General features: G+C 42.3%; 1 protein-coding gene across 4 annotated transcripts; it reads left to right on the forward strand.

Moving 5' to 3' along the window:
* The first annotated feature begins 1,928 nt into the window (after window positions 1-1,928).
* exoc3l1 (exocyst complex component 3-like 1) lies at window positions 1,929-19,932 on the forward strand. 4 transcript variants are annotated; one of them, XM_071489446.1, is made up of 16 exons: window positions 1,929-2,068; window positions 3,155-3,285; window positions 7,361-7,539; window positions 7,709-7,928; window positions 10,337-10,549; window positions 11,533-11,732; window positions 11,839-12,057; window positions 12,307-12,377; window positions 13,952-14,069; window positions 14,429-14,554; window positions 14,888-14,988; window positions 15,136-15,252; window positions 15,595-15,865; window positions 16,785-16,940; window positions 17,766-17,899; window positions 18,195-19,932. In XM_071489446.1, the coding sequence occupies exons 2-16, from the start codon at window positions 3,243-3,245 to the stop codon at window positions 18,379-18,381; spliced, it is 2,355 nt and encodes a 784-aa protein (XP_071345547.1). In that variant the 5' UTR covers window positions 1,929-2,068; window positions 3,155-3,242; the 3' UTR covers window positions 18,382-19,932. The 4 variants fall into 4 exon arrangements, with proteins under 4 accessions (XP_071345547.1, XP_071345554.1, XP_071345537.1 ...); XM_071489453.1 differs by lacking the exon at window positions 1,929-2,068 and adding an exon at window positions 2,711-2,811; XM_071489436.1 differs by lacking the exon at window positions 1,929-2,068 and having other exon boundaries at window positions 2,979-3,285.
* The last annotated feature ends 913 nt before the right edge of the window (window positions 19,933-20,845 follow it).

Below are 20,845 nucleotides of genomic sequence, written 5' to 3' on the forward strand. Positions count from 1 at the left end.
CAGTTTTCTTTTCTTGAAGTCAGTACACAGTGTTATTTGAAATGAATGTACTGTACATGTGTATATTTACATTCACATACAAAATGTAAAGGTTTAGGTGGCTGAGCCATAGATGTTCCATACGTACAGAGTCTGAGAGAGTCTGGCAGGAAGGCAGCTCAGGTCAGGAATGTCAGACAGGAAGTGGTCTAGAATTAGACATCCTGTTCGTCCCAGAGCCCCTCTGGGTGGAGGTGCTGCTGGATATTATGGAGCTCAAGGTGATGACAACAACAACGGGGAGGGAAGCACTTCATTCTGCTTTCAGGACACACACAGTTTTGTTGAATGGACCAACACTGGCTGTTTCAGCATTCTTACACATGTACACCGAGCAGTGGTACAGTGCAGTGAGCTTCTGTGGGTTTGTCACCTTCCACAGCTTTGTGATTTATTGCAGAGATTTTAAGTTCAGCACATCAGGTTAATGCAAATGGAAACTTGTACAATTATTAAGATCTGTCCATGTGAAAAATCAAAATCTAAAAATCTGAGCAGTTCCTTCTCAACAGACTGTTGCATCTTGTTCACAGTTGAAAATGTTGGTGGTACTACAGTCAGCACATTGTCTATAGACCAGGGACATCCAGTGAATTTCATATCACCGTGACAGCTTTACAAATGTTTTGGTCTGGATTAAGTGCTGGGTGGATGTAATGGTGGATGGACAGCCAGTCAGGAGTCACAGAAGTTAGAACCTGAGTGTGATTTGTCAGGATCCTGAACTTCATCTCTGATTTCAGCCTGTGATTGTTGGTGTACAGCAGGGGGAGTGACTGAGCAGTGAGACGGGGGCTGAGCAGGTCAGCGGCCTTGTTGTCCTCGGCGATGTGGCCCCACCCTGACAGGAATACACTCTGCACAACATCCTGGTGTGTCAGTGTCTGCTCGCTTCCTTACACCACCCTGGAGGAAGCTGTTCCTGTGGCGGTGATACCGAGGAGGGCGACCTTGCTAGCATGACTAAGAAACAGTCGTTTTGACGGGAGGATGGTCCTGATGGAAACATCGTGGATCAGTGGATGTTATGCAGTAAATTTATATGGGACCTGCCCATAATAACACGCTTTGCTCTGTTTCCACACAACAGAGTGTTTATTTTATTCATGTTTTATTTTAGCCTTCCCACCTCAGATGTATAATGCACATAAACCTTGGGTTTTATTTGTGTTTGAAGCTGCTATGATCAACATTTTGTCAGAGCAATGGGCCAAATGACTGAAATAATGACAAACTCTCCCCCTCAGATCAATGCAGTCAAACATGCTAATGTTGCTTTATACATGTTGGATGAGTATGTGAACAAGTTTTCCTTATCAACTTATATGTCAGTGTTGTGTTCACTGACGGTATGAATTGGTGCACATCGTCCTCACTTCTTCATGCATCATTATTCTGAGATATATGGTGAAGGAGCCAATGACTGAGGGTTTGTTTTGCTTTTTTTTTTAAAGTAAAACACAAGTTACACAACCACTCTAAAAGTCCGTTATTGTTGTCCCTTGTTCAGCTTCAGTTTGTTTTTCAGACTAAGTCGTCACGCCCACGCACAGATTTTGGACTTGCATGAGAGAGCGTGACAGATGACGGTGCTGTGTTTCCTCAGATCCCCGGTCTGAACGGGCTCCAGCTACGGGGCCACTTGGCGTGATCCTCGCTGCGCTCTGAGCAGCTCCGGGAAGCTCGGAGGCGTAAACAGGGCGGTGGGGGAGCCGGCAGCTGCAGCGGGTCAGAGGCGGCCAATCACACAGTCTTTTGTCTCAGGGGAAAACAGAACAACACAGAGCCACAAAGGTTGTCTACCTGCTGTCAAATGAAGGCCAATGATTGATGCGTGTGAGTCATGACTGATTTACCCACAGTGACGCAGAAGTGAGCGAGTGAGCGGAGGCCTCAGGGCAGGATGAGGCCGTGGAGTAGGTGCCGAGCACTGATGAGTGTCTGAAGTCACCAGGGGCCCCTGTGGAGTGCTCATGAAGACGATGAGGACTCCATTAGTTCCTGGCTCCCTTGTGTTCCCATCTTTATGGTGGGTTGTTGCCTAATGACTTCTGCATTATACATTCTTTCTTCCTGTAACTGTTCCGTTGGTTTCCCTTTACAAGTCAAGGGAACTATCAGGCTCCCAAAAGGTCCACTTACCCCCTGCTCCCCCCCCCCCCCCCCTCACCCAGTCTCTCTCTCTCTCTCTCTCTCTCTCTCTCTCTCTCTCTCTCTCTCTCTCTCTCTCTCGCTGCTTTTAATGTCCTGTGGGACAAATCATAATTACTTCAACATGAAAACAATTTAATCAAAACATGTGGCACTATGTGAAACATTTAGTGTTTACACTGAAGTTTTTGTACAAATTAAACAGACGAGGTAGAAGGTGTTAATTAGTGAGCAGTGAGGTTTCCAGTGCCTGTGCTGGGCTCAGCTGACTGCTGCTGCCAGTGATCTCATTTACCGTAGAAATATTAGAGCATCAATCTTCATCTAACTCAGCAACAAAAGAAAATAATGTCGCACTTCCCATAAAAAAAAAAAGAAAAAAAAGAAAAGATCCGATGTGAAAAAGCATGAAGGTCCTTTCTTGATCTTGGAAATTCTCAAGCTTTCAACCATATCACACAGTCTTCATCAGAGGGTGGAGTTTGCTTGGTTGTCATGGAGATAGATCTATTGACATTCAAGCTGAGCAGCTGTAAAGACTGCAAGCTTCAGAGAAAGTGGACCTTGAGTTGGGATTGTTTTGTTGAAGCCCTCAGCAGAAATTTGAATCTGAAAGCCGAGGTGAATGTTATTGTCTAGTTGTATTTACCATCCTCTCAACAGGCCCATGAATGCATCATATCTCCTGATACCCTCCTTCTCCCTGCCCCTTTCTCCCCCCTCCCCCTCCCACCTCCCCACCCTCCAGCATTATTCTCTTCCCTCTCCTCCACCCTCCCTGCTCCCTCCCTTTCCTGCTGGCCTCTCAACAGAGGATGTGTCTGGGTGAGAGAGTGTGTGTGAGGGAGAAGAGGAAAGCCGTTAGTAGAATGGATTTGTGCCCTCTCTCCTCCACCCTTTCTTCTCCTCCTCCTCCTCCTTTTTCTCATCCTGCGTCTCATCTGATCTTCTTCACCCTCCTCAGACAGCGTTGCGCCCCGGGCACCCTCAGTGCCGGCCCTCAGGGAACAGGAGACTCGTCCAGTGGATGGGCGGCTTAAAAGTGAACTTCAATGTCAGCAGGAGATCAGAAGAATGGTGGTCACAAACCAGGAGGTAATGGGACACACACACTGGACGCACACACACACTTTGCCTGTCGACAGCACTGCTGTTTTGCTAACACCTACTTATTCTTCTAAACTCTCTGAGCTGCTAGAGACAAAGCAAAGCTGTGGCTGTATGACTGTGTGACTGTGTGTCGCTTCTCTACAAGAGAAATGAATGAATTCTTCACTCTCCTTCATTCAGGAGTCAGGTTGAGAATGATGGTCTAATGTGTGGAGCAGCACTGGCTTTTGAGTCCATATTGAACATCAGGAAGTCGGTGTCATGAAGGTTCCTCCCTGATCAGAGCTACAGAAAAAGCTTTTGTAAAACCAAAAATGAAGTGAACTTTTAAAAGCTGTAAGTTCTTTAGCTTGAATATGGAGTTTTAGTGTCCCCTGGTGGTCCAAACGCAATTTTAAACAGAAACAACTGTCACCACAAAGTTAGGTAGTAGTTATTGTAGCACTTTCGATCATATCACATGATCTTCATCAGCTGATGGTGTTTGCTCAGTTGTCGTGTTCAGATTTCTGGGGGTTTTAAGGATTTGCTGCTGAGGAAAAAAAAAAAATACAATTTCAACATGTACAATTACTTAACAACTGGGAAAACTGCCAGCTGTGGATGAAGATCATGTGGCATGACTGGAAGCTCCACAACACTGGCACCAAAAAACTGACCTCAGTGCAGAGACTCTCTCAACTGCCGAACTGACAAGGATGAAGAAAAGTGTGAGCCAATCAATAAGACAGATGGACAGATGAGATAAATAAAATTCAATTAAAATCCAGGCTACAAAGGTAGGTGTTGAGTTTGCTCTGCGGCCCCGAGCTCTTCAGGGAGGCTGCTCCAGAGATGTGGACCATGGTGATAGAAGGATGATGCCTCACTGTGGGTTTGGGTCTGACTTTGGTTTTAATTAAAAGGCCACTTGTATGGGTCAAGCTCCAAAAACTATGGATCCTACACTTCCCATGATGCAGCCTGATATCTTCTTTTGTGTTTCCCATGACTAGTAAACTGACATGTTAATACTAGTGAAGTGCTGCTTTACAGGCACAGAATATTTGCATAAACTAAGCTAAAGAAATATGATCAGAGTAGCTGTAATTCTGCACCATGTGCCATCATGACCAAAGAGTCTGCTGCTGTTTTACATACCCACCCTCCGTTGCAGCAGAATGATAGTGTGGTCATCGGTGACTGACTGCTGTCCTCTGCTTACGTGACGCTCATCACTCTCCTGAATGTGAGCTCGGTGGTTCATTGTTTTGCAGAGTTGCTGATGATGATGTTTCAGATTTAGGCTTGATAGGAGAAGGCAGAGTGTCCCATAACCTCCTGAGACAGAGACAGTCCTGTTTGTGTAACTGAGGTTTCCACAGACCTACAGAGAGAGAGAGAGAGAGACTACTGAATTACTATACTTATCAGGACCTCAGAACAGAATCTGGACTTAAATGCCTTATCTGTGACTGGTAGATATTCTGAACCCAACACATTCCCTAAACTTTCAGGAATCGCTTTGTGCTGGTGACTCAGCACAGCACACGATTCTCTGCTGAGTCACTAACTGGCACATTATTCAGTTAAGACCAATAACGATGTGTAATTCAAATGGAAGCTTTGTCTTGTGGCTCTGACGGCTGCTCTGCAGAGATGAGATGATATCCTGCTCACCTGACCGGCCAGCCGCTGTGAAACTATCCTCTCCACTATACAGCATATTCCACTCCATAAACACCAAATATTACTGCTGCTAAAAAATCTCTGTTTTTACGGGAGACATTGTTGGTAGTTCAACAGTGAGCAGTGAAATCATGTGAGAGCTGGGAGCCATAACAAAATCAGGGTGTACTTGTCCTGAGCTGGTAAATCAGAAACAATAAGTGAGCCAATACATAATGACTCTTGACAGCAGAGAGCTGCTATAGAGACAGATAACGATCATTTGGCTGATAATCAGACCTCTTCCAGCTCTTCTGTCATTGGGAAGGTTGTGTCCCAGGTTCAGGTGATTTTTCTGGCAGTTGTATAATTCAAGATTTTGAAAATCATTCAATTTAAAAATTATTCATCCACCAGCGCTAGTGGTTCTTCAGACGTGGAAAGTAACCACTGTTTGATGGTGTCCCTATCGAATTTCACAGGGAACTTTCTTTACAGACAACTTGTACTGCATTACCATCACTTTACTGCTGAAGAAGGACAGGGACCCAGTGCAATGTGCTGCATACAGGCCCACCTATTTGTTAAATGCTGATTATTAGATCACTGCAAAAATGTAAGCTGTATAGTGGGAATCAGTTATAGATAGGTAGACTTTTTATTTGTCATTCAGGCTATACACCAGGCAGAGCACATCAGAACAAGCTTTCGTTGCAGTTCACCCTGACCTGCCAGGTTTTAACTGTTAGTTAAAAAGACATTTTTAAAGTCCCACATAACAAGTTGTTACATTTATAACTTCTTATTTCGTCAGGGTCATTCAGTGTTATTCAGTGGTTACCATCTCTATGGACACTGAAAAAGCCTTTGACTCAGGTGAATTGAATTATTTCACGTCTGTCATGTTTAGTATGTTTACTGTCTCAATATTATTCACCCTTGGAATTAAACTCTTCGCTGCTATAATTAGGTCACATGACCAGAGTGCATTAAGATCAGAGATTCTTTGTATGCTGATGACATTTCGCTTTATTTAAGAAATCCTTTACTCTTAGATTCAGCAGTTTTTATATTGCTTGATCTTTTTTTATCTGGTCAATTTAAGTTTGACACTGAACAGCTGCAAACAACTTTTAGGCTTAAATGGTCTCCTGAGTATATGAAATATCAGGTATAATTATATGACAAAATACTGATACTGCTTATAATTTGAATTATTTTCAGGTATTGGATGAAAGAGGATGACCCTGCTTCCACTTTACCTCATCCTTACATTATAATACTGTATACTGGATCACCTGCATTTATAAAAATCACAAAGAACACTTGTATTATAAACAGTTTGCACACCCCACACGAACGTATTGTAGAGTAATGGGCCACAGTCAAGCAGTCTCTCCCTTCACTCCAGTGTCGAGAAACCTCTTTCTCTCTGTTTTAATGATGATACATTTCAATTTTGGCACAATTAGATTAGAGAAGTGAGCAACCTCTTTGAAAGGGAGGCTTGGTTTACCATCTGCTCATTTATTCACATGGTTCTATTAACAGGAGACAAGAACCTAAACCATCTAAAATGAAGAGTTTACTTCATGATAACTATAAGCTACTGAAGGGCATCTCCCAGTTATATAAAAACATGCTGCAGGGCGATACTGGCACAAGACTTAACTCTCCTACAATATAAGGCAGAAACCTTCTGAACTCAAATGATAGGCACTGAACCATGGATGCAGCGACGGCACCCCCGCAGAATACTTTGAGAGTGGAACTTGTTTTGGTGGAACATTTGAACGCATGGAGGCGAGCACTGTCATTAAAATGACTGAATAGCAAACATGTATATCAGCTGTGTGATTGCTCGACATCAGGTGCTGTGGGATGCTGCTGCATTACCTTTCCAGCTTTGTATAATTGATATAAAAGATTTGTTTTTCAACAAACTGGAAAAAGCGAATTTGGCGAAAGTTCTCAGAGTGAGTCGGGTTTCCAACTAAATCCAAAACCCTAAATGTGCACTAGATTTAGCTGAGCAGCAGGCCTGAGTGTAGACAAAGGACCCCTAGCATAAATATAACTCAGAAAAAGACATGACTTCTTGATCTCAGAGAACCATCAGCAGTGGAACGACTGTGACTGTAAAGGGTTTGGCAGCTTAGTATTGACAACATGACCATGGCAAATAAAAACATATACGTCAGACAATTCTAAAAGATGATCATGTACAAAACTCTACACGTTTGGAATTTTAACTCAAAAAACAATGTTTCATATTTGTCTCCAGGAGCTCGACCTCCACGAGATGTGAAATGAAATCTGTGTCATCAGTGTGGTTTCTCTAGACAAAACATCTGTCTGTAACATGAACCAGTAGTTGACTTCCCTGACTCTGCTTCTCCTCTCCTGCTGACAGACACGGTGCCGGTGGTGGCTAAGGTTTGGCCAGAGGTGGAGCGGGCTGAGCGTTTGGCCCGCGGTGCTGCCTTGAAGTGGGCTTCAGGTGTTTTCTGTAAGCCTGAACATCTGGAGCGAGTGAGCCAGTACAGGAAGAGAGAGAGTCAGAGGACTGCTTCCATACACACCAGACTCAAGGTGACAACATGGGGACACACACAGACATGCATAAAGACAAATCAATGACACAGTGAGATCACAGTTTATTGAATGCTCTCATAAATGCAAACATGCACTTGAATCCCTGCAATGACTAGTGATTCAATCAGCACTGCTGTTTTTCTGGGTATCAATCATTTCCCTCCAGTCCATGGTGCAGTCATACCTGGAGGGGGTAGGCTGGGGTCTGGAGCAGCTCCAGGAGGCCAGGGCGGAGCTGAGGGACGTGTCACATGCTTTGAAGAAAGCAGGACTAGAATCAAATCAGAACGCAGAGGGGGTGAAGTCTCTAGAACGGCTAAGAGAACTGTCAGTCAACCACTGTCAGCTCCTTGCTGCTGTCAGCAACCTGCCACGACTTTACTCTGGTGAGACGCTGCTCTGAATCAGTTTCATTTTGAACTTTTCAGTCTTTTTATGAGAATATTAATACATTTGTGTTTGTAATAGTTATGTCCTGTTGTAATCAGGAGCTAAATGGTGTAGTTCACCTTCCATTTTACCATAGTTGCATTTGCCCTAATCCAACTGTACCATGAGAGAATGATTTTACAGGATTCTAAACATACTATACTAGCAATATAATACAATACAATACATCAGCCCCACGGTTAATGTGACATCTATAATGTTTAATTTTTGATATTCTGTCACAAAACTATTGATGCAAGTCTGGTAAGTGACAAGTTTGTGAATTTGTGCAATCTAAGTAAGTGTCTCCTACAGTGCATCCGGAAAGTATTCACAGCACTTCACTTTTTCCACATTTTGTTATGTTACAGCCTTATTCCAAAATGGATTAAATTCATTTTTTACCTCAACATTCTACACACAATACCCAATAATGACAAAGTGAAAAAAGTTAGCTTGAAACTTTTCCAAATATATTAAAAATAAAAAACAAAAACATCACATGTACAGAAGTATTCACAGCCTTTGCCATGACACTCAAAATGGAGCTCAGGTGCATCCTGTTTCCACTGATCATCCTTTAGATGTTTCTACAACTTGACTGGAGTCCACCAGTGGTAAATTGAGTTGATTGGACGTGATTTGGAAAGGCACACACCTGTCTATATAAGGTCCCATAGTTGACAGTGCATGTCAGAGCACAAACCAAGCCATGAAGTCCAAGGAATTGTCTGTAGACCTCAGAGACAGGATTGTATTGAGGCACAGATCTGGGGAAGGGTACAGAAAAATTTCTGCAGCACTGAAGGTCCCAATGAGCACAGTGGCCTCCATCATCCGTAAATGGAAGAAGTTTGGAACCACCAGGACTCTTCCTAGAGCTGGCTGCCTAGCCAATCTGAGCAATCGGGGCAGAAGGGCTTTAGTCAGGGAGGTGACCAAGAACCCGATGGTCACTCTGCCAGTGCTCCAGCGTTGCTCTGTGGAGAGAGGAGAACCTTCCAGAACGACAACCATTTCTGCAGCACTCCACCAATCAGGCCTGTATGGTAGAGTGGTCAGACAGAAGCCACTCCTCAGTAAAAGGCACATGACAGCCCACCTGGAGTTTGCCAAAAGGAATCTGAAGGTCTCTCAGACCATGAGAAACAAAATTCTCTGGTCTGATGAAACAAAGATTGAACTCTTTGGCCTGAATGCCAAGCGTCATGTCTGGAGGAAACCGGGCACCACTCACCACCTGGCCAGTACCAGCCCTACAGTGAAGCATGGTGGTGGCAGCATCAGGCTGTGGGGATGTTTTTCAGCAGCAGGAACTGGGAGACTAGTCAGGGTCGAGGGAAAGATGAACGCAGCAATGTACAGAGACATCCTTGAAGATAACCTGCTCCAGAGCGCTCTGGACCTCGGACTGGGGCGAAGGTTCATCTTCCAACAGGACAACGACCCTGAGCACACAGCCAAGATAACAAAGGAGTGACAACTCTGTGAATGTCCTTGAGTGGCCCAGCCAGAGCCCAGACTTGAACCCGATTGAACATCTCTGGAGAGATCTGAAAATGGCTGTGCACCGACGCTCCCCATCCAACCTGATGGAGCTTGAGAGGTTCTGCAAAGAAGAATGGGAGAAACTGCCCAAAAATAGGTGTTCCAAGCTTGTAGCATCATACCCAAAAAGACTTGAGGCTGTAATTGCTGCCAAAGGTGCTTCAACAAAGTATTGAGCAAAGGCTGTGAATACCTATGTACATGTTAGATTTTTGTTTTTAATATATTTGCAAAAGTTTCAAGCAACCTTTTTTCACTTTGTCATTATTGGGTGTAGAATGTTGAGGTAAAAAATGAATTAAATACATTTTGGAATCAGGCTGTAACATAACAAAATGTGTGAAATAGTGAAGCGCTGTGAATACTTTCCGGATGCACTGTATGTCACTGTCTCACAGAATAAGCGATAATGACCAAAGATAATGACATAGAGATGTTCAACAAAAAATGAAAAATGTTGGTCTCCCCATTAACAAGCATCTGAATTTCAACATTTTCTAATCATCATCTAAGTGCTAATGTGTTTAGGTGTATTTACATCTCCTATGTATCTGAAACACTGTGTTGCTCATCTGATTTCTTTTACCCACTTATTCTGGTTCTGTGTAGAACCAGAGAAAGTATTTAGACTTGCATCCTCTCAGAAATATTCCAGCTTCCACAGCTAGTTATGATGTAATGTAGAACATTTTCTGCTGGAAACTAAAATGGATAACTTCCCTCTTTGCCTCTCAGCCTCAAGTGGCAGCAAGAGGTTGCATAAATAGTTGACAGTTTGAGGAAGTTGTTCTGCCTCCCTCCTCCCTGTCCTTTGCAGTACGTAGCATGGTGCTGGAGACTGAGCGTCTGGTGGAATCCCGGCGGCTCCTGGAGGCCCATGCCCAGCTGATGGATCTGGAACGCTGGCAGGACGACATCCTCTGGCAGCTCCATGGGGCTCCTGGGACAACAGGAAGTGCACTCAGCACTGAAGACCAGGAGCTGGTGTCCAAATATTTCTCTGGTGTTGGGCAGCTTGTAGACGCCCTGGGCAAGTTTACTCTCTCATTCAATTCAACTGTCATTAGTCACTTTTGTACGAACCAAGCTTTTTCTATAGCTTCAAGTATTGAAGCCAGTATTATCTCTGGATCAGACACAGACACTTTAAATCTGAATGTTGATCAGTTTAGACTGTAATTTAATATGGTTCGTGTTCAGCTGTTTGTGTTAAGACAACATTTAACACATTTGACAAGTTTGAATAATTTGGTTAAATAAAAGAAAGACACATTTGTAAGTAAATAGCAGTGTTCAGAGTGTGACAGAAATTATACAGAACTTTAATGGATTAGCACTGGTCTTCTTCTGAAAACAAAGCAGAGGAATAAGAATCAAAAATGACTGTATTACTGTTGTGTCTGTGATAAATTATACCATGTGATCATCACATATAACACTGGTCCTCAGTTGGTCAGTTTAGAGAGAACATTTTTCCTTGAAGCCTCTCTAATGTAGCTTTTATTTAGATATCACAACAAAATAATTTCTTATGATATTTATTAAAGCTTCACCTTCAAATCAAAATTAAACTAGCCATCAGGACTTCTGGAACTTTGTGATGTCACAATGAAGCAGTCACTGCTCTCAGCCATGGCCTAAGCCCCGCCCACCTGGACCCACCATCCAACCTTGCAGGATTTAGTTTCTCTGAGTCTGTCTTTATCCTGAAAACTTCAGGATTGGGCAACAATTATCTGGGTTTGGAACTAAAAGCGACACGTGACTTGTTACACATAGTCACTTTGTTCAAATGAAATGGTGGGATGTGGGAAACCACATTTTCAACATCAGGATCTGTCTACTAAAACTTAAAAAAATCAAAGAAAAAAAAAACATTAGGCTACTGAATATTTATATTTACAGTTTAAGAGCAGAGGCAGAGTGATATGAGTATCAGCAGTATTAATTAAAAAAGATCAGCCCCCAGATGAGTCTGATATCACATCCTTAACTTCCACCCTGTCACTGCAGGTAAGGAGCTGTGGGCAGTGGTGAGCAGTGCTCTGGCTCTGGCACGACAAAACCCCACACCATTTGTATCGGCGGTGAGGATCGTGGAGCGGGAGGAAGCCCTGGACCAAGCTCTGCTGGAGGAGAGAGGTGGGACCGGGAGCAACAGCAGGCCTCTACCCCCTGGACGACCTCGCTGCTGGAGAGCTTGCTTCTTCCAGGTCAGCACTAGCTCATACATAACACTTGAGCTTCCACCACGTTGCTCCTTTTAAATGTCTGCTTGTGTCTTGAGCTCTGTCCTCTCTCACATCTCCTGCCTTTCAGGTACTAGAGGAGGCAGTCTCTGCGCGGTTTCGCAGCGTCTCCTACCTGCACACGCGTGGTCCTGGACTGGCAGGCCATCTCTCTGCTCTCCAGCACGCTACCATGGCAGACCTGGGCACTGTGCGCCACCTGCTGGAGCACTGTGTCCCACCACACTATCGGCTAACAGGAGCCTACCTGAGGGCCAGCCATCACTGTTTACAAGCTCACCTGGCACAGGTGAGTGACGTGAGAAATAAACTCTCCTTACTTTGTAGATTACAAATCTCTCTAAACAATTACAGAGACTAATAGTTCATTAATAGTTCAATAGTTAATGGTTAATTTAACTTATGTGTTTTTCACTCTACATTATCATGGTTTACATATAAAAAATGAAATATGCACAAAGTTAATTATATTTTTAATTTTTATTTTGAAACTGGTGGGGATCTCACTATACACATGAAAGGGATATTTGTGGCCTAGGTTAGCAGCTGGGACCTGGAGAGTGGTGAAATCTTTGCTGTGCTCAACTGGGTGCTGCACATCTACAACAGGTGAGGTCAACAACCTGTACACAGTCTGTATTTTATTCTTTGTCTGTCTGTCAGTGTGTTTCTTTGTGCTTTAAAACTGTCTGTGTAATGTGGAGCTACATTATACATTAACAATAATGTCAGTTTTGGCTTGATATGACTTTAGAGATTGAACAAGTCGAAACAGATGAACAACTTCTAATTTGGTTGAGTGCCCATCCCTCCCTTAAATTAAGTTTGATAAAACTCTTACTGCACATTTCATTTCAGATGCAGCTGATTACCTTTGATACACACTGTCTCTCTTTCCCCAAATTAATGTCTAATGAGGCAGAAACGCTGGGGAAATTGATCATAGCTGCATGTCTGTTGCGTACTTGTTATTTTATTTTAAATTGAGTTTCAGTGTTTCACAGGATAGAAAGGAAAAAAAATCTGTGGCACAAAACATATTTTTTGTTTTGTGCCACAGATTTTTAAATCTTTTAAATCTATAATCTATCTATATGTGTCTGTGTGTGTATATCGCACAAAAATCTCAAGGATTTACAGAGAATGGTCAGAGAAAGAGAAAATACCCAGTGAGCAGCAGTTCTCTGGGAGAAAGTGTCTTGTTGATGTCAGAGGTCAGAGGAGAATGACCAGACTGCTTCGAGCTGATAGGAAGGCAACAGTAACTCAAATAACCACTTGTTACAACCATGGTCTGCAGAAGAGCATCTCTGAACACACAACACGTCGAACATGGAAGCAGATGGGCTACAGCAGCAGAAGACCTCACCAGGAGCCACTCCTGTCAGCTAAGAACAGGAAACTGAGGCCACAGTTCACAAGGGCTCAACAATAGACGATTGGAAAAACGTTGCCTGGTCTGATGAGTCTCGATTTCTGCTGCGACATTCAGATGTAGGGTCAGAATTTGGTGTCAACAACATAAAAGCATGGATCCATCCTGCCTTGTATCAACGGTTCAGGCTGCTGGTGGTGGTGTAATGGTGTGGGGGATATTTTCTTGACACACTTTGAGTCCCTTAGTACCAACTGAGCATCGTTTAAACGCCACAGCCTACCTGAGCATTGTTGCTGACCATGTCCATCCCTTTATGACCACAGTGAACCATCTTCTGATGCTGCTTCCAGCAGGATAACGCACCATGTCACAAAGCTCAGATCATCTCAAACTGGTTTCTTCAACATGACAATGAGTTCACTGTACTCAAATGGCCTCCACAGTCACCAGATCTCAGTCCAGTAGAGCAACTTTGGGATGTGGTGGAACAGGAGATTCACATCATGGATGTGCAGCCGACAAATCTGCAGCAACTGTGTGATGCTGTCATGTCAATATGGAGCAAGATCTCTGAGGAATGTTTCCAGCACCTTGTTGAATCTGTGCCACGAAGAATTAAGGCAGTTCTGAAGGCAGAAGGGGTTCAACCTGGTACCAGCAAGGTGTACCTAATGAAGTGGCTGGTGTATATTGTGGGTCACGACACAGACTCAGATCTTACATGAATAAGTTACTGGACAATTTGAATTTCCCTAGGGATTAATAAAGTAGTTTTTTTTAGGTTTAACTTTTATTTTTTTGGCAGCCCAGACATGATGGGTCATCCAGAGCTGGTGACTGAGATGGAGAAAGAGGAGCTGGGACCTCTCATCTCCAATGAGGGACTGGAGCAGCTACAGAGCAAATATGTGCAGAGTGTTCGGGTGAGTCAACAGTAACCACAAACCTTTCGTCAAGATTTCACAAGATTTCAACTGTGAACGCAGGGTCCCTGTGTTTTGGCCTTAGTATGTAACTTTAATAAAAAAGACATTGCATAGTCTGGATCTACAGTGACTGCACATTTTGTGCTAGACACCCATCATAGCTCATATATTGTATTAAATAGCAAAGGTCTCCTACTGTACTGAAGCTTTAGATAAGGAAATGTAAATGTAAATCCAACATTTTGTTGGTGAATATCTGCCCTTGTGTTGTGGGTGTGTTGATGCCTGTGTTGGGAGCCTGTAACGAGTGTGTCATTCAAGTACATTCAATGTGTGTTTCCTTGTTACTGATAAAGAAGAGTGTATCAGAGTGGATGCACAAAGCTCTACAGGTGGAACTGCAAGACTGGCAGAGAGACCAGGAACCAGATACAGACCATGAAGGTTTCTACCAAACCAGCCTGCCTACTATCATCACACAGGTACACAACATGCTATACAGTCCATTAAAGTACAACCACGTACACATACACAGGCGGACTGCAGGCAGAAATGTGGCCTTATTACATCTGAACCTCATCATGAAACTGATGTGAAATTCATCTCATCTAATTTCATGTAATCACAGTAATGGTCTTTATCCCTGTCCACTCCCTGAAGACACAGTTTGTAACAACATTATGTGCTTATTGCTTCTTTGCCTGCTTGAATTTGAAAAAGCTGTCTGTAACCACTTTCAGCCCCACAGAGCCTAAAGCCTGAGATGAGCCAGGTCATGCTTTATATTTTGTGTTGTGTTTGTGGTACTGTGACAGATGCTGGAGGAGAACGCCCGGGTGGCTCTGATGATTGGGGAATCCCTACGAGATCAGACTATACAGATGGGTCTGTATGAGATGGAGAACCTCTTGAACAGGTGTGTGTGTGTGTGTGTGTGTGTGTGTGTGTTCATGCATGTTTTGCTTGTCACTACTTTTACATACCTGCCTCCTGTTTAATTGTCAGCTGTTTCCGGCAGTTTAATCTTTCATTTAGCAGCATTTGTTCACATATTCACCTCCAGGTTTCGGGAAGCTCTGGTGGAATTTGGGAAAGAGCATCGCAGAGATCTGAGCAACAACAAAAACAAGTTCTACCTCCACTATTTGCTGGCCTCCATCAGTAACTGCATCATCCTCAAGTAAGATTATGGCAGAGTATTGGTTAAACGGTTTCTTAAAAACTACAGGGTAAAGTTCACAGTGTTGTCTCCAGTCTTCACTCACCATACACCCCATGCAGATGTGAAAGACTCTGAGTAGCCTGCTCTCTCCCTCTACTCAAAGAGAAAGATATACGTTTTTGCTCAGGTAACAAGGTTCTCATCTAGTTCATGTGTTTCTTGCTCTACTGGTCTGTCCACTCAAGGCAGTGCTCTTTGTCTTACCTCATTTCAAGAACAACCCAGATAAAAAATACAATGAAATAAGAATAAAAATCAGGTACAGGCCACAGTTTAAATGTCCTGTTGTGTATGATGCAGAAAGTCTACAGAGAGCCTGCAGCAGCAGCAGTTGTCCCGGTCGGCAGGCCAGTTTTCTCGGACTCCTCCCAACCCACTGGCAGCTCTGGACCGGGCGGTGAGACGGGCGTGTCGCCTGGTGATGGATCAGCTGCTGCTGGACCTTCAGCCTTTCCTCCCGGGTCTGCTGACCCGACCCTGGCTGGTCCAGGGAGACCCCACACCCAAACTCTGCCACGTCCTGGAGCGTCACCTGGAGCTATATGGCCGTGTCCGGCCACCCTGCCGACAGGTCACGGCTCTGCTCTGTTTCTATCCCTAATGGGCAGAATGTAGTTTAACTGTACTGTGTTTCTTTGGGGTAACACTGTTCAGAAGAAGGAAGTGAAGGAAGTGAAGGAAGGAAGTGAATGTTTGATAAAACTCAGTGAGTGGAACAGAAGTATTTTGTGACAAAAAAAATAGATTAAAGCCCAGTTAAAATGCATTAAACAAGAGAGGAAGAACCTTCAGGCCACTTCACAAATACTCTGCTGTATTTGCTTTACCAGCTTGATATGTATTCTAAATGTGTGTAGAATATGTCCTGTATATCATTATAACAATCACATATCTAGTTTTGTCAACTTCTTGTTCTTGTCTGCCAAAAACACAAATGTTTGCTACAGCACGGCCTAAGAATGATTGTGACAGAGAGTATATGAACGTTGCTCATACCAACGTTAATCTGAAAGCTCCTTTATTAAAAGAATCAGGGTTAAGCTGAAAACAGTTTTTGAAGGTTGATATCATTATTTGGTTTAGAGCAGTGACAACAATGTTCTGCGTCAGTATTTACTAAGTGTCTTTGTTAAAAAAACACAGAAGTGGTGACTTACCACTGATCAAAGAATGTACAACACATATATATGTGTGTATGTACTAAGTCAAACTGTTTTGACATATCCACCATCAGAGGATGATAATACTGATGCCAGTTTTATTTTAATGTTTTGGTGCAGTATTTTGGGGATGCATAGTGTCAGAGCATGCTTCACAGCAACCTATGTACAAAATGACAAGATGATGGTTGTCATGAATATATCAACAAAACAACACTGTTGCATACAGTAACAGTCTGACACAGGTCTATCCTGCTGTGGTATGGTGCATATGTAAAACCTTGTATAGATGGTCAACATGCCTGCTGAGTCTATTGTTTGTACCTACAGCGTCTGCAGGAGGAGGCCCAGTGGCTGATGGTAGTGGAGTATGTCAGGGCTCTGATGCAGAAGAGGTTCGTGTGTCGCAGTGCCGAGGAGAGGAGGCAGCTTGCTCAGCAGATGGTTCAGGACGACCAGCTGTTCAGAGAAATCCTCCACGGCCTGGTGAGCAGTACTTACATAAAACATCATCGTGATCACCTTAGATTGACTCGAACTGTCATGATGCAGAAATGTTTACCATTAATGTTATATTAATAATTATTTTGTTGAACTAACCTATACACACATGCAATATATGTACATATATTGCATTTCCATATATGAAATATATGTTATGAAATGAGATCATATATGTACCTATTTGTATACATAGTCTATGTATGTAAAAATGACCTATGGAACCTGTTAGAAATTGAAACATTTTCATACATTGACATATACTGTATGTTTATCTATGTATGTTTTTTTTTTATAAACATATTTTACATGAACATTTCTCCATCCCAAAGTCTGTCAATATATGTTATTATATATGTAAATATAAAAGATGGACATATATGATTAAAATGAATAAGAAATTAATAAGATCATACATAAACATGTAGAATATGTTACATTTTTTGTATGGGGATCAATATTACATGTAGGAAGACCTGAAACTAATTGATTCTATAGGAAACTTATGACTTTATTCCACATTACTATCCACTTATATTTGAGATAGTTTTCGTAATGTAGATGTAGGTAGGCTTGGGCTGATATTCAATAATATTGTACATCATGATATTGAGCAAAGTAGGTTTAACACTGATTTGTGAGAATGACAAAGTGAAGTTAAATATTTAATTTGGATAAAGGCATCTGCCAAATGAGTAAATGTAAATGTAAAACATCTCCAGTAGCCAATCGCAATTACAGTCAAAGTATTGGTGTTTGTATCAGCTATCACAAGCCCATAATCAGGTGTGTAACTTTGTGTCCCTGTAGGAGGGTGATGGGTCAGTACCTGAAGTGAACCCTTTAGCCTTACTACCCGTCCTGGCTGACTTCATCCGACTCAAAGACCCCAGCATGCTCACTCTGGAAGTGTCAGGACTTGCAGCCAAATACCCTGATATCAGGTAATCTGAGGTCACCTGCTCTCCCCCAACTGCCTCATGCTTTTCAGTCTGCCCATCTTGTTTTGTAGTTGTTTAATATTAGTCCACTATCCGTTAATGTCAAACCAGATCCTTGTTTGCAAAAGAGCTAACACTAACAGTGTTCGGTTTAAGTCATGGGAATGTTATTTTATGTCAGAATTGGGTATCTACCAATCAAAAAGTAAAAGAATATCCATAAAGTAATTACAATAATTAAGTACAAAGACTTTGTTGATAAAATTAATTATACCTTCACGTTTTTCTCGTCCCTCAGTGAAGAGCATGTGTCTGTATTGCTGGACATCCGTGGTGATGTCTCGAAGGACATCAGAGGGGCTGTGTTGGACTTGCTGGAGCAGAGCGCCCCTCCTTTGCCAGCAGGATATCGGCCCATCTTCATTGATATCCTGGTGCCTCCAACCACCATGGCCTTCTGTCTGCCCACCGCCAAGTGTGCATGACTGCAAGAACTACAACTTTGGCCTGTGCCCAGGTTTTCACATTAAAATCAAGGTGGATCTGATTCTCAGATGGATCATCCAACAAGCTCCTCTAAATCTATGAGCTACTGTAACTGATTTGGTAACAAGGGTGGTTTTAATGCCTTTAAAAGTTGTTGTCACATGTCTCAGCTATTTGTGAAATTTAAAGCTGCAGTAAGCAACTTTAGACAGCAAGAGTAGCTGTGTTTTTTCTCTTCTCAATGCTTCATTGTTTTCTGAAGACACACATATTGTGGGCGGTTGTAGATGCTTTCCGATTCCATCACCTATTGTAGATTGTCATCATTGTGAAAAATGTATATATGTAATATGTGTAAATGAGTCAAAATGGCCAAACTCACACCAATATCTACTGCATCTCAAGTTTGCTAACATTAGCCATCACAAGCTACTAGTTATGCCAGACCAACTGTGGCTGTAGCAGCAAAACCTCTGAGTGGACTGAACTGAGCAGTGGTTTATCTTATTGTTTATGAACTCAACTTTTAATTTTTATGAGGCAGATTGTGTTATTTCTTCTTTCAAAGGCTATATAATGTCACTTTAAAGGGTCAATTTGTTGTTTACTGTCAACAGTTTTCATTGACAGTACTGTGACCAATGCTTTGAGCACCACAAACGTTTCACCTCCAGTGTATTTCAGGTTGCAACAGAAGTTTATCCTGGGACTTCAATACAGAATATTGAAGCTATCGGTGAGGCTAAATTCCACCAGAAATAATTAAGAAGGTTTTGGGGGAACAGACCCATTTCTTTACACCTAGCCATCATGTAAAATGCTATTGCCTCATAGAGATCTTTATTCAGGAAGTTGTGACACCTGTGACTCCTGACCATCAGTTGAGAAGCTCTTAACCAGAGTCACAGTAAGAAGCGTTTACCCCTTTGGCCCGTGAGTTCTGCAAATGATCACTGAAAATAAGTAAATTCAAAGCCTCCGATAACTTCACACTGAAGTAAACTGAAACTAACAATTGAATTTGAATTGGCTCATCAGTTTATGAATATGATGCAATGTACATTTCATGTTCAGCCTCAGACCAATTGTAAAGTATTCAGACAGACAGGTTTAAAATAAACAAATAAACATTGATGCGATAGAATCATGTACAAGTGCAAGAGTGTTCTGATAGTTGTTTTGCAGTATGTAACAGATGAAGGTGGCTGTATGAGTTACAACATACGGTATATTTTCAGTTTGGACTCCTAGACTGTGGCCTGTCCTACCTGAGGAACTGATGCTGCTAATTCATCACCTAAAAATCTCCCTTAAAAATCCCCTTTCATTCATCTGTCTTTGTGCATTTTTTATTTTCTCCAAATGTATCTTGTGTTGTTTACATTGGGTGTTTTTAATATGATTTTTTTTTTATGTATTTATTGTATTTATGGACTTTTTCGACTATTTCCTTTTGAGTTGTGTTTCTTACTGGTATTTCAAAGGGTATTTTGTTGGTCCTGATTCAGTGCCAACCTCATCTTGCTCTGGTAAATAAATGCTTACGTAAATGTTTTGTAAAGTAAACTTTCATCATTTATTATTATCATCATCATCATCATCATCATCATCATCATTTGTTATTACATATAATTCCAACATGAATCTAATATAAATATATTTTTTTAAACTGTCCTTTTCACATTTTTAGACTAACAGAGTGTCAACAGCATGTATATTGACATTTTATACTATTGCAGTTACAGTGAAGTTATTGGGTACAATTAACCTTAAAGAAGCGCTGTGTGGTGAGAACATTTTAATGCACATAATAAGCTGGACGGGAAACACCTCGTTTGTATTAATGATGGCAGACACACAAGGATAGATGTGAATACTGGCAAGGCGAAAGATCTATGCAATATCTGACACTAGTGTTTAATACCTTAATGCCAATGTGTGACTACCATGTGCATCAAGAAGGGGCCATTGGCACTATACATCCATCCATCCATTATACATCCATCCATCCATGAGCTATACCACTTATCCTTTTGGGGTCACAGGGGGGCTGGAGCCAATTTCAGCTGACATTGATCCGCCAACAGAGGCAACAGGGACAGTGGGGTCAGTGGGAGAACGCCACATTATCTTAATGTATGCTGTTGAGCTGCTAGCGTTAGAGTGGACAGAAGATATGATAGCAAGGTGACCCAGTGTCAACACTGTCAAGCATTAAAACAGGATCAGCCAGAAATCACCAGACCGAGTACATAAACTATTGTTCACTTAGTCAATCAGAGGAACTACACAACATTCATGCGGGCACCAGCACACAGAGGAATGCTGGGAAATGAGAAAGCTGAACTCCTGGTCATCGTGTGTTCTTCAACTCAAAAGAATTTCCCACACTTGGCTCTTGGATTGTCTCATGCCTTGTTCCTGATTTAGACTCAACCCTTGGCACTCTTTTTCTCATTTAAC

The sequence above is a fragment of the Trachinotus anak genome, unplaced genomic scaffold (genome assembly GCF_046630095.1).
Source record: "Trachinotus anak isolate AG129_WGS33_773 ecotype Australia unplaced genomic scaffold, CSIRO_AGI_Tana_v1 ptg000002l, whole genome shotgun sequence".
NCBI lineage: Eukaryota > Metazoa > Chordata > Actinopteri > Carangiformes > Carangidae > Trachinotus > Trachinotus anak.